The sequence below is a fragment of the Conger conger genome, chromosome 18 (assembly GCF_963514075.1).
Source record: "Conger conger chromosome 18, fConCon1.1, whole genome shotgun sequence".
NCBI lineage: Eukaryota > Metazoa > Chordata > Actinopteri > Anguilliformes > Congridae > Conger > Conger conger.
In genome coordinates, this window is record NC_083777.1 from 18,288,774 (window position 1) to 18,305,422 (window position 16,649).

At 40.8% G+C, this 16,649-nt stretch overlaps 2 protein-coding genes across 2 annotated transcripts; one reads left to right on the forward strand and one right to left on the reverse strand.

The window, feature by feature from the left end:
* Nucleotides 1–87: 87 nt before the first annotated feature.
* Nucleotides 88–6,759, reverse strand: hnrnph3 (heterogeneous nuclear ribonucleoprotein H3 (2H9)). Its single transcript, XM_061228892.1, has 11 exons — nucleotides 6,720–6,759; nucleotides 5,378–5,488; nucleotides 5,000–5,155; nucleotides 4,729–4,872; nucleotides 3,724–3,862; nucleotides 1,849–2,039; nucleotides 1,375–1,467; nucleotides 1,180–1,274; nucleotides 960–1,095; nucleotides 715–771; nucleotides 88–197 (listed from the first exon to the last, which is right to left on the reverse strand). The coding sequence occupies exons 2-11, from the start codon at nucleotides 5,463–5,465 to the stop codon at nucleotides 124–126; spliced, it is 1,173 nt and encodes a 390-aa protein (XP_061084876.1). The 5' UTR covers nucleotides 5,466–5,488; nucleotides 6,720–6,759; the 3' UTR covers nucleotides 88–123.
* On the forward strand, nucleotides 6,081–14,961 carry LOC133118722 (phenazine biosynthesis-like domain-containing protein). The gene is made up of 16 exons (XM_061228895.1): nucleotides 6,081–6,090; nucleotides 8,058–8,148; nucleotides 8,857–8,955; nucleotides 9,154–9,263; nucleotides 9,471–9,500; nucleotides 9,732–9,820; nucleotides 10,208–10,383; nucleotides 10,486–10,548; nucleotides 12,685–12,752; nucleotides 12,980–13,027; nucleotides 13,258–13,322; nucleotides 13,483–13,520; nucleotides 13,917–13,996; nucleotides 14,426–14,488; nucleotides 14,607–14,657; nucleotides 14,860–14,961. Exons 2-16 carry the CDS (start codon nucleotides 8,088–8,090, stop codon nucleotides 14,911–14,913), a joined length of 1,095 nt encoding a protein of 364 aa, XP_061084879.1. The 5' UTR covers nucleotides 6,081–6,090; nucleotides 8,058–8,087; the 3' UTR covers nucleotides 14,914–14,961.
* Nucleotides 14,962–16,649: the final 1,688 nt, after the last annotated feature.

The window sequence follows — 16,649 nt, forward strand, 5'->3', positions numbered from 1 at the left end:
ATATGAAAAACATCCCCAAATACAAAAAGAACAAAAAAAAAGAAAAAAACCTATCTACCATTTTGAAGATGTTTGAAAATGGCTGGGGTGGGGGTGGAGACTGGGGTGGAGACTGGCGATCCTTTAAAACATTCCCCTCAGGCTGCCTCCTCTGGACCCCATACCTCCAGAGTTACCATAGAATCCACCGCCTCGGCCTGAAACCAACAACATTCATCAAGCATTTATTACCCCATCTGGTCCCGGGTACCCTAACCCCGTATAATATCTGTAGAGTGCATTTGTATCTTTTAATTAATTACAAATAATACGTTTTAAAAATGTCATGCTCTGCTTTGAATTGGAATCCGCTCCGCCTGGAAAAATGTTGATAACAGCAGACACCAACATTACAAGTGGCATATTACCTCATTAATTATGGCTCATTACCATAAAATATGACTGCATAAATACAACTGGTGGGCAAGGTACTTTAAACTACGATACAGAATAACGAATGATGTACAGTTCATATAGTGAAGAATTCCCTATTCAGGACAAAAGCAGTAATGACCATTTACTCATACTATATGTACTAGAATCTCAAATTCTCAAATTGCAGTCATTGTCATTTTTAAAATGTTAATCAGGCTACATGTATAAGTGACAGTGGACAGTGGATGAAGTTTTGGCTATTAAATGGAGAGATTTTGGTGACAGAATTGAGGTACTGACCCATCTCCGATCCGCCACTGGCTGTTGAGTTCAGGAAGAGCTCAATGTACCGGTGTTCTGCAACAATAAAGACTGGAATTTACACCTTTATACTCAAGGGATTCAATTACAGATATTCCACAAATTATGCAACTCCAGTTTCATACTGAGCCAAACTGAAACCGTTAAAAGTGAGACGGATTAAATCAATTTTAAATGACTTGATTATTCGTTTTCAAGAAATACATAAGGGAAAAAAAACATACGCATGTGGTTTTTATCCTTGGACATGGCCGACACGGCGTCTTCGTGCGAGCCAAACTCTACGTCTGCTTCGCCGGTGGACTTCCCGTTGGGCCCCACGTCGATGTGGACGCGTATGGGGTTCAGCGGAGAGAAGAACTGCAGACCAACAGAGAAGCCACGGTCACTCTCTCCGCTGAGGCCGGACTCAGGAACATGATGGCGTGCTGCGTTTGTACTCACGTTGGCGATGTCTGATTCGGTGGCGCGGAAGGGCAGCCCGCGCATGTGCACAAAATGTCCGCTGTGGAAGCCGGAGCTGGACTCGGTGCTCATGCCTGCGCAGGGAGAAGGTACGTTACTACACCGTTACCACAACGTTACCACACCGTTACTACACGCCACACGTGTCACGGGTCAGCATCGGCAGTCCCTTACCTCTCCCTCGGTCTCCCCTCATCCTGTCTTCAAACATACCGTTGCCGAAACAGTAATTATTGAAGCCGTTGTAGTTGTCGAATCCGCCATATCCTTGAGGGAGGACATTTCGTAAATGTAATATTATTATTAACAAACACAGGGAGCAGTGTGCATTTCAGTTCTGAGTGACTACCTGCAGACCCGCTTCATCTTTTACATGCACACTGCTTAGTCTGTTTCCAATGTCACATTTATTTAAACTACATGGGTCTCAAAATGCTCTGCAATAAAACAAAGGATACAAAAATGTAAAGGTTTTATAAATATAACTGCAGTTTTAGACACAAGCCCCCACCCACAAAAAAAATACATCATTACTGTAAGAGGTTCTGGTTAGACGGCCATTACAGCTTAACCAAACAGTTGGATAGGCATGAATGGCTCTATTAAGACAGCCTAAAGTAACAGCTCCAGTGAGTACAGAAGGCGTACCTCCACTGTAGCCCCCTCCACTGCGCATTTGGTCCAGCAGACCGCCTCCTCTTCCTGGTCCGGGGCCGAAAAACCCGCCCCGCCCCATCATGGGTCTGTCGTAGGGTCCCGGCCGCTGTCCCATCATCCTACGAGGCAGCTCGTAGTAGGCCCGAATCTCATTCCTGCTGCTCTTAAAAATCTCTATGTACCTGCAAGGTTCACATGCAAACAGACGGTTGGTAAAAAACAAACGCGCTAGACAGTGTACTGCTGCATTTTAGGAGATGAGACTTTACGTGGATGTTACATGTATGGGCGATCGGAAATAAACAGGAACAAAAAAAAAAGAGGCTTTCCAATATCTTACATATTCCTGGGACCACTTTTTCTAAGGATGGTTGGCTTTGTCATTTTGCTGGGTGTAAGTAATGAGTAAGGATGCCTGCTTCAGTGTACTTTACATCTTACTTTTCTAACAATATGGCACAATCTGTCCATTTTCTTAAAGTGTGTATCCAGCAAAAAGTTTCAAACAACTTTTGTATGTTTCCCAATTGTTAAAGACAGTGACACATACATTTTCTGCACATGGGCATTTTTGCCATCTGTGAGTATTGTGAAAGTCACCACGTTTGTCATAAGAGGATGTGTTAGGAGGAGCAGACTACACTTCTTTGGAATGCAGTGTATTGACAGGACTGTCTCTGGAAAAATCCAGAAATACATTTCTATGGTAAGTCTTAACGCATTTACCATGAAAAGGGAAATTGTGCTGCTAAATGCAAAAAATACTTCCTGCCCAAAAATGCATGAGTGTACAGATCTACACTCTAAACAATTATCTGTACATTAGAGCCTTTAAAACGATTACAGGTGTAACTACCTTAGTCATTCTCCCTAAACTATGAGGACAGAATTCAGCAGAACTATTTAATAATATGGAAATGTAAACAGTAATGCAGTAACCTGTGGCCAAGCAATGACATTAGCTTTCTAAAGTAATGTGCACTGGACTATAGCCATCAATAAAGCTATGAACATGCAACTGTCCCACACACACACACACACACACACACACACACAGCACAGGAGCACACCGTAAGTATTAGACAGTGGCCCCACATCTTCACCAACTTATTTGCTCAAAGTATTTTCCTCTTAAAGCTGGAAAAACCACTTTGGTTTGTTTAAGAATGTGCAGCCTAGCTATTGAACTGCTTTAGGAACAAGCCACAGGCTTAGTTTTGGGGAACCCCTTGAGTCTCTAGTGTTTGCTGATGTGCCAAAAATACATTTTGCTTTTCATGCATACTGTACATGCAGGGTAATTCTAAATCTTTGTAGTGCAGGCAAAATACTGCTATTTCTGTGCGTTCTTCCTTTTGTGATGTGCTGTGAACCTTTTTCTGCTGAATGGCAGTTCTGCCCCCCAAACACGTCACATGTGCTAACATTTTTGCCCAATTTACAATCAACTTAACCCGGACACGGGGTCTGTGAACTCCGTAAATTTGAGCGGTTGTTAAAAATCGCTGGATAGACACGTTAAGACGTGGAAGGTACTGATATTTGCACTTTGACCGTGCGGCCGTAAGCCAGGATATAGTGTGTCAGAAGCGTGGCCCTTTCTCCCACTCAAAAAAAGGCCCCTAGACTAACTCAAGACTAACAGACAGCAGCTCTAGGACTACAGATACAGCCCTGACTCAATTCTGTCGTGCTGAACGCCATTCCTCTTTCCCACAGGAGGTCAGATGTATGCCCATGTTTTGGAGATTGTGTCTATATGATCATATCATCTTTGGTTTGAGGATAAAGATGCATGACCCCCCAGCCCCGCATTAGTGATACTGTAGCGTTAAGTCCCAGCCCTCTGTGTCTCCGTGGCCCCACCTGTGCCCTATCCTTTCCTTGTGTTTCCCCAGAGCTTTTTCAGCTATCTCCTTTGAGGCAAACTGCACGAAGGCTTCCCCTGTGCTCCGCCCCTGGTAGTCCATCGGCAATGTTATCCCATTTGGCACGATTTTCAACCCTTTAACCCAAGGACAGATAACCCCCCCAAGGGGAGACATGTTAAAAATCTGTGACATTCCCATCTACAGTTAAAAAAATAAATAAGAAATGAGAACCCCCCCCCCCAAATATCACTACTTGACTACTTCAGTTCCACAGTTGCCTGCATTACATAAAATGACCTTGATTCAAAAGGAACACAATTCATCATTTCATCCATGAACATTGTATTCACACACATCTGTATTTTGCCACAACAGAGACAGACACACAAAGCTGCCCTGCAGAGGAAGATGGTGTGACTTTTATCACTACGGCAACATTAAAATAATCTTAAAGGGAAAGTGCTTAAAAAAGGGAAAGGAAAAAATATTAAAGGGAAAGTGTTTGCTTTATTTAGTGAAGATATTCAGCTACTTAATGTATCCATTGTATATTACATGCATGAAATTATACTGAAGGAACACTTCATCCCTTAAAGAAGTTGGGGGTGGGCGGGGGGGAGAGGAGTATCTATAACCAGGCTAATTTAAAATGTGCTTTGGGATAAAAGGGTATTTGATGCAATAAAAGCCACCACATGTTCTCCGGTAATAACAGCCGCATATGGAATGTGTTTGCATGTAGGAGGAATTAGCCTCGTATTTGAATCGGGTTCATCACCAACAGCATGAAAGCACCTGAACCACTGTTAGCAAGCTTATCTTTATGCTCACACGCTTTCTGTAAAAAACCCCAAAAACTCCCGTTTATACATGAATTCCCCACACGATCAGAAACACAGGGGCTTTCCAGTGGCACCGGACAGAACGGCTCTATTCCCTGTCGTCCCGGGGGGTAGGAGGAATCTGCTGCTGTGTGACGGAGGGGGCGAGGGGGGTGTACCTGCGAAGAACTGCACTATCTCCTCCTTACTGCAGCCGAACGGCAGGCCCCTCAGCCGCAGCATGCAGCCGCTGCAGCTGTCGTAGTCAGTCGGGCCGCAGCGCTTCAGGACCCAGTCCATCTCGCTGCGGTTCGACTTGAACACTGGGGGGGGAACACGGCGCTCGTTTAATCGAGACCCTCTCCGACAGCACGCCGTTCATAAGGGCACTGCCATCGTCGCGAACGAAAATCACCAGCAAGTGTTGAACGTTTCCGATTCGTTCTGTACCTTCAATGTAGCGGTGCCCCATGTATTTGCGATCCTTGGCGATGGCGTTCTTGAAGTCGTCTGCGGTTTTCAGCTCCACGAAGGCCTCCCCACTGGGCCTGCCTTCCTTTGAGAAGGTGAAGCACACTCCATTCACACCCCCGATGATGTCACAATCTGCAGGAAGAGCAGGGATTACCTACTGTTAAAATACAGCTTCTCTCTCCTATCAGATAGACAGAACAATGCTGGGAACCAAAACATATTTCTCTACATAACAAACAAGCGCATGACATGACAAGCTTTGCTTGTCAGACTATGCTCATTAATTGGAACTGTCGCGTTTGTCGAACAAGAACACAGAGAAGACATAAAGGTCAACAAGATAAAGGACAGCACCTGAGAAAAAACTTGCGACTTCCTCCTGAGTGCAGGACCAAGGCAAGCCCCGAATCCGCACCACGAATCCCTCATCGCTAAGAGACATCGTCCCCCACTGCTGCACGGCTACTGCAAAAGACAGGAAAAAATGGGCATCTCACATCAGCCAAAAGGTCACTTCTGTGTTTCCACCTGTTAAGAAGGTTATGAGAGCAGAGTGGAAAGTTCCAAATGAATCACTAGATATTACGTCAGGTCAGCTCATTTGCTCCTTTACTAAGTTTATTTGCAGGACAGTGTCTCTAAAATGCCATTAAAGCAGTATAATATGAGGGGGGAGGGGCGTGCAAGCTTTCATTTCAATTTGTCAATGGCCAATTGCCAATTATTTAATTTTTCTAATGGGACACGTCACATCAACCTATTTGGGCGGTAAATATAGCATGCTGAAGTTCTGAAGAGCAGTTATTTTCATGAGAGCAAGCTGGTTAAATCGTGTGGTAATATAGTGCATTTGCTTTGCAGGATGACCTCTAATGTTTGCTTCAGTACTTGTGTGACCGACAGGGGCTCGATTTGCAGCCAAGGACATACTGAGTCGATGAACACGTGGCCACCAATCAGCTGCTAATATGCGATGCCACACCTACCCAATTGCATTAAATTACGTTATATACCACCAACCAATTTGGCTAACCTAGTCATTACCAACCCGCACAAATACAAGCAAGGTAACACATAACTCACTGGCCAACTTAAACTGGCGCACACAAACCAGTTCACTTTAGCCAATGCTGATCGAACTAATAGCCAGCACTGGCAGTTAAGTTATATGCGCGCTATCGTTCGCTCAAATAATCGATTAAATTAATTTACTGTTGCTAATCGTTATTTATCTAGTTACCAAGCACATAACTAACTTAGCTATTTTAACGACAAGCTAACTTTGCTAGATAACGTTAGCCACAAATTGTCTTAGCCCACAACTCTGCGGATGCCAATTTATTCCAAATGAACTATGTTTAAATTAGAAATCCAAACAATTTAAAATTGCAAGTGTAATCCTATCATGTATAACGATGGCTCATTTTGTTGAGTAAGTTAGCTACAGGGTTAGTCGGTTAGGTAACGTTCGCTAGCGAGCTTCCTAGCAACGCAGCTGCACTGCTGTGTTCATGACGACAGCTAACGTTAGCCTACTAGGCCTGGAGAACAACACTATCACCCATTAGGGAAACAATTAACTTCCAAGTGATTTATGTCGAGCTGCGTAATATTAGCCTTTACACGTCATGTATACATTTTTGGCTCATTTATAATGTTCTACGGTAAGATACAACGAGCGAGTTCAGTTTCTCACCGTCGCCAGCAAACGCCAACCCGCCCAGGTAGATAGCGAAGGCTCATTGGATAATCTCGCGATATTTTGGTCCATTGCGCTAAATTCTGGACGTGCGGACGAAAATTGTATCAATGTATCAACACAGATCTCAAACAACAGTACTACAGCCATGTACAATGTCTACTGTACCTCAAACGACGTGTTCATACCGCTGGAAAGATTGTTTAAAGTTCAAACCTTTCAAATAATTCGTAATCATAGAGTAGAGCACTGTAAAGTGTACTGGCAAGTTTGCATATTAAAGTTGGAGGCAATATAACGTCACTTTTATAAAACATGCTTTATTTCCAACATGTCAAATGTGTCCTATTTGGGACTACATATCTTGTATCACTCTTTCAACGTAGCTTGCCCACAAACCATGTCGGTACGTAGCATACAATTATTAAACTAGTATGAATAAATTGATTGATCCTGCATTAAAGTGTATATTGTATTTTAGGTCTTGCTCCTATCGTCATAGTGTTGCATTTCAACGATAATGCTGCTGCCTCAGTTGTCTGACATCAACACGGTATTTGCATATTACTGGCGAGTATTACATGCGAGATTACACATGACGGGAGAACATGCAATGAAAAATATCGCACATATTGGCCAGTCAGCGAGCTAGCGAGCTAGCGAGGTAGATTCAAAGTAGCCTACTTTTAAAAGCCTAACTAGTTAACTAGCTAGCATTAACACTGTCACTGCCATTTTCCGTGTCGGTAGACCTACCTGGCTAGCGGAGTGAACTTTCTTGGTGTTTAATGACTAGACTAATAAACTAACATTGCGGGCGATTTAACTTGAGCCTTCTGTTTATGTACGCCGACCTACTTGGTCTCGTTTAGGTCGCACTTGCTTTACTGTATCCGACAGGTTTTCAAAAATTGGGTGCTTGCCACTTCGGACACTGAGTGAGACAACCTGCTGCTACTGTCCGTGTGCTAACATTGTCATATTCGAGACTCAGTTCAAAGTCCACGGAGTTATTCTTCTGTAGGTTGCACGAAGATCATTTAAACAACGCTTGCCGAAAAAATTGAAAGACGACATGGAGATACCAGTATTTTTGGTTGACGCTTTTACAAATCAACCTTTCAAAGGCAATCCAGCAGCTGTGTGCTTGCTTCAAAATGTAAGTGTTAAATTATGCTGTTTATGAACACTCATAGCTTTCAGAAATGTGTTTTTCTCATTCAAAAAAAACAAAAAACCCATTTAATCACAAACTTTATCGTGGTCAATTGACTTTGCAATTAATTGAAATAATAATAATAACGATAATTCTTTTTTATTATGTAGATCTTACAGGATGAGGTGTACCAGAAAATTGCAGCGGAGATGAACTTGTCAGAGACTGCATTTATTGTGAAATTGAATTCATTGGATGATTTCGCTTCAGGTAATAAATTATTCCAAAGATAATTCCCACTTGAAAACATGTTGAGGATGTTTAGCCCTTTATTTAAGATGTACACAATGGCCTGTGATTGGCCAGCAGCAGCGTGGAGCTTCAGCCCAGCCCTGTCGTCACAGCATTCTCAGATCTGGTTCGGGAGATGTCATGAGGTTTCAAATTTCTAAACTTCTAAAGTAAGCTACTTAAAAAAATTTTTTTTTTTTTTTTTTAAATCAACACACCATTTGTACAGCAACCAATGGCTGCAACTCTTTAGGTTAGTACACAGAAAAATACTCAGTTTTAGTTAAACTTGTACAGTATAGAAACTTGGCTACATTCCATCTTATAAAAGTTCATATCAAGGTCATTATAACATACAGAACAGCTACAATACAAGAAACCGTTGTACAGCCATGAAAATAATGTCCAGTACACATGGCAAATAGGCCAAGTAAGAAATTAGGACTAACTACAGTACCAAGAAATACAAATGTGAATACAATATAAATACAAATACAACAGCAACTAGATTAGACAACAAGGGGTACAACAAGGGGTTAAAAAGAGGGACTTAAGACAGGTGAACAAACAAATGGCAGTGGATCAGGCTTCTCCTGCAGAGGATCCATTATAATATGAACTCTGTTAGTTTTTAATTAACACTGAACACATGAACTGTGCTAATGTGTAATTTGTTTTATGTGGCAGGGTCCCGCTTTGCCTTACGCTGGTTCACACCGACAAATGAAGTACCTCTGTGTGGGCATGCCACCCTTGCTTCTGCGGCAGTTTTGTTTTACCAAAAAAGTATGTGTTTTTTTTTTACCACAAGCAAAAACATGACTGGTTTCCTCTACCTACCAGAGATGAGACTGCATCAGCTGAAACTGAACTAAAAATAAGATTGCATTGATTATAATTTCATTCTTTTCAACTGTTGCTAAATATTGCTGAAGACATTGACCTGTCATAATGGCTTATACAGTTACTTTCTATCTTTGGCAGAAAACCTGAATGCAGCCCTCGTGTTTGAGACTTTGAGTGGAGAACTCTGTGTTAGGCTTCATGGGGACTCCATAGTGATGGACTTTCCGCTTCATAAGCCTGTTGCACAGGTTCACAGCTCCTCTTCACATAAAGCATACCACCATGCTTGGAACTAATAGTTCTAATAATCTCCTTTCAATTAACTTCCAGCACCCAGTCCATTTATGTTACTGATGTTCCTGATTTTTTAATGTTACAGATTACTTACTGTAATGTTGAATCTAATTCCTTATTTAATAAAGGGTGGTATTAATTCACATGTTTTTCCACAACAGGATCCAAGTGAAGTAAAAAATATTGTTACCGTAAGTAATCTGTTCTGTGCATTGAAATTGTGACAATACTACTATTGATGAAGAAGATGATGATGATTTGTATCATTATTATAATAATTTATCTGTGATTATTATAATGTTTGGAAATCCCTGCAGTATGTGAGTTCTGTTTTTGGGAAGTGGTGTTTTGTATTTTATTGGGGGTGTAAATGAGATTGAAAAGAGTGCATGTCTCCCTGAGTGTAACATATGTTGCTGCAGGCCACAGTTGGAGGTCTGTCTGTGCAGGACCTTTGTTACAGTGCCGAGACCAAGAAGCTGCTCGTACGTTTGAGTGACAGCTGTGACAGGTAACCGCTGACACATGGACACCTGTGCAAAGCCATCCAGCCCAGATCTAAGAGTCCCATTGGCTTGTAGATTAATGCGATTGCTACATAACCACACTGACAAAGTACGTATCAATAGATAAGTCTAAACATCATCTCCATCTCCATTTCTTCTGGCAAACTGTAGTGATTCTTACATCAACCCAAAAGACCCCTTGTCTCAGGCCACTTTTCAATTCTGGCCGCACTGTCTTTCTTGGGATTAACTGGCTGTGAGTTTTTAGATCAGTGCTGATTGGCTGATTGTGGGATTTTTAGGTCAACGCTGATTGGCTGGTTGTGGGTTTCTAGGTCAGCGCTGGTTATGGGTTTTAGGTCAGCACTGATTGGCTGGTTGTGGGGTTTTAGGTCAGCGCTGACATCCTTGAGGCCGAACGCTACTGACCTGCTACGCAGTGACAGCACTGGGAGGATAAAGGGAGTCATCGTCACAGTTAAGGGGACCCCCACAGTGCAGCCCGGTTACGACTTCTTATCTCGGTACTTTGCACCCTGGAATGGCATCCCAGAAGATCCGGTGACTGGTGAGCACTCAAGGCTCCCCCGGGGAAGAAAGTCCAGACTATAACTTTATTGGTCATTTAAAAAGCAGAACAGTCGCAGATGTATGCTCCTGTTGCTTGCAGGCTCTGCCCACTCTGTGCTCGCTGGCTATTGGTCAGAAAAACTGGGGAAAGAAAGGATGCTGGGTAAGAACATTAAGATACTTATGTTCTGAGGTGTTACAGAAAATTCTAGAAAAAATGCAGTTACACCAGTTGGTCTGTTACAGCCTTCCAGTGCTCAGACAGGGGAGGGGAGCTGCAGCTGGCACTGAGGAGCGACGGCAGAGTGAACATCTCCGGCCATGCGGTCATAATCTTGCAGGGAACACTCTCATTGTAGGCTTCCTGAAAAAGAGCATGCTGTAGGGAACCTCCATTAAAATGTCTCCATTAAAGAGTCAGAAACCCCATAGTGTGTCGTGTGTTTTTTTTTGTTTTTTTTTAGTTTGTACGTGCAACCATTGTGTCACTTAACACCAATCGATATCTTTTTGATGACTACATAGCTATGATCTTTTTTGTATTTTTTTAAAGCCATTTCTAGCCTGCCTTCCACATTTGCGGTAAGATGCTTAAAAACTTGGATCCTTGTACTAAATGAAAATGTAGCAGGTTGTGGACTCTATTTTGGCCCTGGATAAGGGCATGCATAGGAGTACTGTGGTGAAAACATCAAGCTTTGTTCAGACAGTCACCTATCTGAGCAGATTCTGAGTCTGGCATTATTTGCAGTTACAATTACTCGGTAATATAATGGAATAGCGATCCTCCAGTGGCACCATATGAGGGAGTAACATTAGGATGATACCAAGGGTAAGGGCCCTTAGAAATATTAGAACATTTAGAAGATATTGGCATTTTCTGGGGTGGTGGGAAATGTGAGATCATGGAGCCCAAATCCTTGCTGGTGCCCCACCTGTAATGCTTGATTATCAGCCAGATTTGGCTTTGCTTCTTGCTGTGTCAGTTCTACAGTGGGAGAAAGATGTTATGGCCCATTGCAACAATCAGCAGTAATATTTATTTGAAAATAAATGCATACATTCATAACCTAAAGTAGAAAACCAGACTTATTGTTGTCAAGGTGAGATCTGACAACTTCAACTGAGACTCCATTCATAAAAAAATATATCAAGGAAGTTCATAGATTTTAAGAGTAGTGGTATGGTACAAGTGATTAGTGCTTGTTTTGGTGTTTAAAAACAACAAAAAAACCTTGGCCTACATTTTTGAAATGTAGAATGCTTATTAAGCCATGGGATATATAATGAAAAAGATATTCTTCTCTGATTTGTTTCGAAATATTGACAGAATGCCCCGAAATACAGTGATTTGACCGAACTCGGCCCGAGATTTAATGAAATGCAGCTTTCATGGTTGAGATAAAAAAGCGTTAACAAAACGTAGCCTAAATTAACCATGCTGAAAAAAACAACTCAAGCTAGCTTTTGAAACAGCTGGTCGCTGATATTTCAAGCTGGTCATTGCTGGACTTCACACCAGGGAAAGCTAATGCTCGCTATTTAATGTGAGACTGGTATGAAGTAGTTAAATTGCAACATAAGCGAATACTGTAGCTAGTCATTGTTAAATCAGGTGTCCAGCAAGCTAACCAATGGATGTGCGGGAGGGCGGAGCTTCGTCAATAACACGCATCCAGAGCTGAGTAGATAAATCGATAGTACAGATAAATTATAACCTCAGCTATATGGCAAATATTTGTTCTGATAAAACGCGAACGGTTACTAAAACATGGATTGCTTTAAAAAGACTTGACCTTAATGGTAAGGTGTTTTTGCTTAATTTTGTTTAATAGACAATTTAGTGTAGTTTATGTCTAGTGGATTTTCATGATTTGTTGTGTCGTTTCTATAGAAACTGTAAACTAGCTAGGTGCATGTTGTATATTTATCTAATACAAACGAAGTAATATTGCAACAAAAAATATATATAAAGGAAAAATCAAACAAGAACATAAACTGAGGTAGCATGTAGAAAGAACGGGGTCAGCTGGGGTTGCAGCCAGATGAATTTGACAGTGCACTCTGCCTGTCGAACGTGAAAAGCTAAAAAAAGAATGATAGAACATGAACAGAAATCTTGGATTTTACTACAGTATGTCAAATCTCTCTACCAAATCAATCAGCATGAGCATTTTCATGTTAGTATCCTCATTGTTTTTTCTGGAAAGCCTCGTAAATCGATGGCAAATTAGGAGCGTTATCAATCTCTTTATTCTGATAAATGTAACGTTTGCTTATTAACTGTAATTTATTGCAGATGGAAGAATCACAGCCTTGCGAGAAATCCCCATTCAAAGGGATTTTGAGTCAGCCAATGTTCGACAGGTAAGTGCTGCTTTTCTATTCCAGGTACACTTTTGGCCCATATGAGTTTTTATTTATTTATTTATTTTGTTGGTTTGTTTGTTTGTTGTCAGAGTAAATGCATTATCAAACTTCAACACGATAAACACAAATAAATGATAGGTTTATAGAATAAATTATAGAATAGCAATTGGAAAACTAATTAGTGAATGGCTGGAATAAACTTTTTCTTTTTTCTTCCTTCACAGATCATTTGTAGTTCATTTGGACTGAATGGTGCACATGTGATATTGAAGGTATATAAAGAGAAAAGTAATTCAGAAATTGGAACAGTTCTGTTTTACCTAAACATTAGTAATATTTACGATTTATTTTCCAGTTTGTCTTTTTTCCGTTATGTTACGTTTTCCAGAAGTATAGAATACGTATTTGTAGATAAACTTATTCAACTATCTGACATTAAATTTCTCATGAAAGACAACCTCTGCTGTACAATATTATAAAATAACATGTAATGCATTTACAGATCAGAAATAGTCGTGGCTCCCTCATTCCATTAAATAGCAGTATACCAGCTAACAGCAAACACGCGTGAGTAAATATCTTCAACTTCAACTCTAGCTGGTGAATTTGCTTTGATAGTGGGGTGAATTATTGCTGGATATTGTTCTGTTTCATTATTGTGTGATGTTCTTTGCGTGTAAGGATCACATTACAGATTTCATGCTGCATTTGCATTTTTAACCTGTAGGCCATATGTGCTGGAGGTTGTGAAGATTTTCCAACATGGTAAGGTTGCCTCTCTCTCGGTTTAAAAAGTTAGCCAAGACTCAATGAGGGGAATTGTGTCAGAATATTCAATATGAAATATAATAATTACATTAGCTCATACTACATAACATTCCAGTGGATAACTTCTACCAACTTCTTGGTCTTTTGACTGTTTCTTCCCTCTATGGTCACTGTCCCCAAGTGATTAAATTAAGTAACTTCATTTGTCAGCCAAAGTTCCTGTATGCAATGGGTTTTAACCAGTTTATACCAGGTTTTCATGTGGAAGCCCAGTTGAAATCTTAGTGATAGAAAATGACTGAAACTCTGGATATTATGTCTGTATAAACGTTTTTAGTAAAATAGTGACAGAAGCACAAGTTATTCACATGCTCTTTCTCCGTTCCTTTTCAGTTGTTCCCAGGCCCTGCATTAATGCCACAACTGTAATCTGTAAAAACATTAAAACACGACTGCAAAGTATTGTGAGAAGAGTAAGAGCAGAAGCATTTTAATCCGCACCCTTTGCCTCAACCTTTGTAATGGATTACCCTTTTTGTAGAATGCACAGTTAAAATATTATATTTGTAATATGTGTTGTCGTAAATTCATTGTGCAATATTCATTGTAGTAAGTTCTAAGACAATAACTCGTTAATATTCACATGACAGGCATGTGGGTATACACATACCTATAAAGCACTGACAGTTTGGCTCCCTAGAACCACAGTGCATAGGCTGCAGACTCTTGGTCTTTATAAACATGAACTCTACACCCTCTGACCTCATTCAAACATTCTATATTCATTAACTCACTATTGAGTTGTCGCTAATTATTTACCCCCCTATATTTTTCAATTGTTTGATGTTCAAATGTCAGAACAAATGTTAATCAATTTTGCTAATATAAACATGTGTATTTAGATTGAAAAACTGGAGGAACTTGTACCACAAAGCAAGCTAATACATCATGAAAAGTTGAACCAGGTACCATCTACCTAATCTCTCTCATGCTGATCTTTGCGTGAAAGTAAAATTCGTTTTTTATAAAATCCTGGAGCTGTGTGATTGCATGATTTAATGCACATGATTTTTAATTCCGCAGGAAATCAAACTGTTAAGCCAGAAGCTGGTATTCCTGAATAAAAGAATGCAGGTATGCATTGCTGTCTCACCTTGAGTTAATATTCCTGAATAAAATAATGCCAGTGTATGCAAGATTTCCTTGTTCATCATTGATCTCTGTTTAGATTTAGATTTCTCTTTTTTTACAGCTCTAGCTCAGTTGTCAGATGTTGTGTGTTGCCTGGAGAGGTGTCTGCTGTATTTTTAGTAATATTTCTGCCATTGTGTTTCAGATGGCTGATTCACAATGTTGGGGGGGGATGTTCGTACGACCACCGCTGTGGTGAAACACACAATGTAACCTACTGCAATAAACATGGTAAATCATCCTGCCAGCAAGGACTCCTGCTTTGAGCCCTCTTCTAGTGTTGCCCTTTGTATTATAAAAATACTAAATAATTACTTTCAATGATGACATTATTTAGGTGTTAAATATTCTAGTGAACTGTATATTTGTTTTAAAGCATTTAACATGACTGGCAGCAGTATGTTTCCACAATAAACAGTATCAATTATAGATGGTCATTGAAGAGTGAATTATCAAGTGCACATGTCAAAAACCAACTGTGACATGATCCCAAGGCAAAATTAAATATTTTCAGAGAACTATTTCTTCACCTTTGAGGTCTTAAAAACATTCCAAACTGTCTCCATCAGTAGGACACTGGACACTGGAGTTCAGTGTACAGTGCATGCTACACACACAGGATATATCATCCAGTTTGGACACCTGTGGGTTGCAGATTTAGAGTACAAACTTAATTACAGGGTTTCTTTCAAGAAGCAGTGCTTCTTTCATTATTGATGGGTCAACTTGGGGGGAAAAACATCCCTCCATCCATCCATTATCTTAACCCACTTATCCTGAACAGGGTCGCAGGGGGGCTACATTGGGTGAAAGGCAGGAATACACCCTGGACAGGTCGGCAGTCCATTGCAGGGCACACACACCATTCACTCACACACTCATACCCACGGACAATTTAGACTCTCCAATCAGCCTAACCTGCATGTCTTTGGACTGTGGGAGGAAACCGGAGTACCCAGAGGAAACCCACGCGAACATGGGGAGAACATGCACTTTATTAGGAACACCTGAACACCTACTTATCAGCCACTCATGTGGCAGCAGTGCAATGCATTAAATCATGGGTCAATACGGGTCAAGAGCTTCAGTCAACCATCAGAATGGGGAAAAATATGATCTCAGTGATTTCGACCGTGGCATGATTGTTGGTGCCAGACAGGCTGGTTTCATTATTTCTGTAACAGCTGATTTCCTTGGAATTTCACGCACAACAGTCGAGAGTTTGCAGAGAATGTGTGAAAAACAAAAAAACATCTCGGGAACAGCAGTTCTACGGGCAGAAACGCGTTATTAATGAAAGGTCAGAGGAGAAGGGCCAGACTGGTCGAAGCTGACAGGAAGGTGACAGTAACGCAAATAACCACGCGTTACAACATGCAACATGCAGAAGAGCATCTCTGAACGCGTCAAACCTCTAAGTGGATAGACTACAGCAGCAGAAGACTTAATAAGTAAAAAGAAAAGAAAAAAAAAGAAGACGTCTTATAAAAACCTAATAAAGTGCTCACTGATCTGAATGTACAAGTTGCCGTAAAATTCCCAAGTATATATGCGTAAAAGTATGGCCATGAATAAGATGATATAGACTATGCTGACAGTCTCAGTGCTATGACCAGCTGGCATACCTTTATGTATATGTATATTGTATATGGCAGGAGAATCCTAACGCACTATAGGATTGTCTGATGGCATATATATCGTGTTAATGATGACATTGAATTATGGTTGGTCTAATCGTCTTCATGCAATACATTGCAAGTGACAGTTAATTCCTTGGTTGTAATGTATAAATACCACGTGAAGGATTTGCAGGTGTTTTATGGCGTGCTCCATTTCAAATTTATACAATTAGATTGGGGATCTTTTCTCCTCGAAGCTGGTTTTTAAAGATAGATGAGACGGCAAATAAATGACTTCGACAGAAGAGTGAATGTG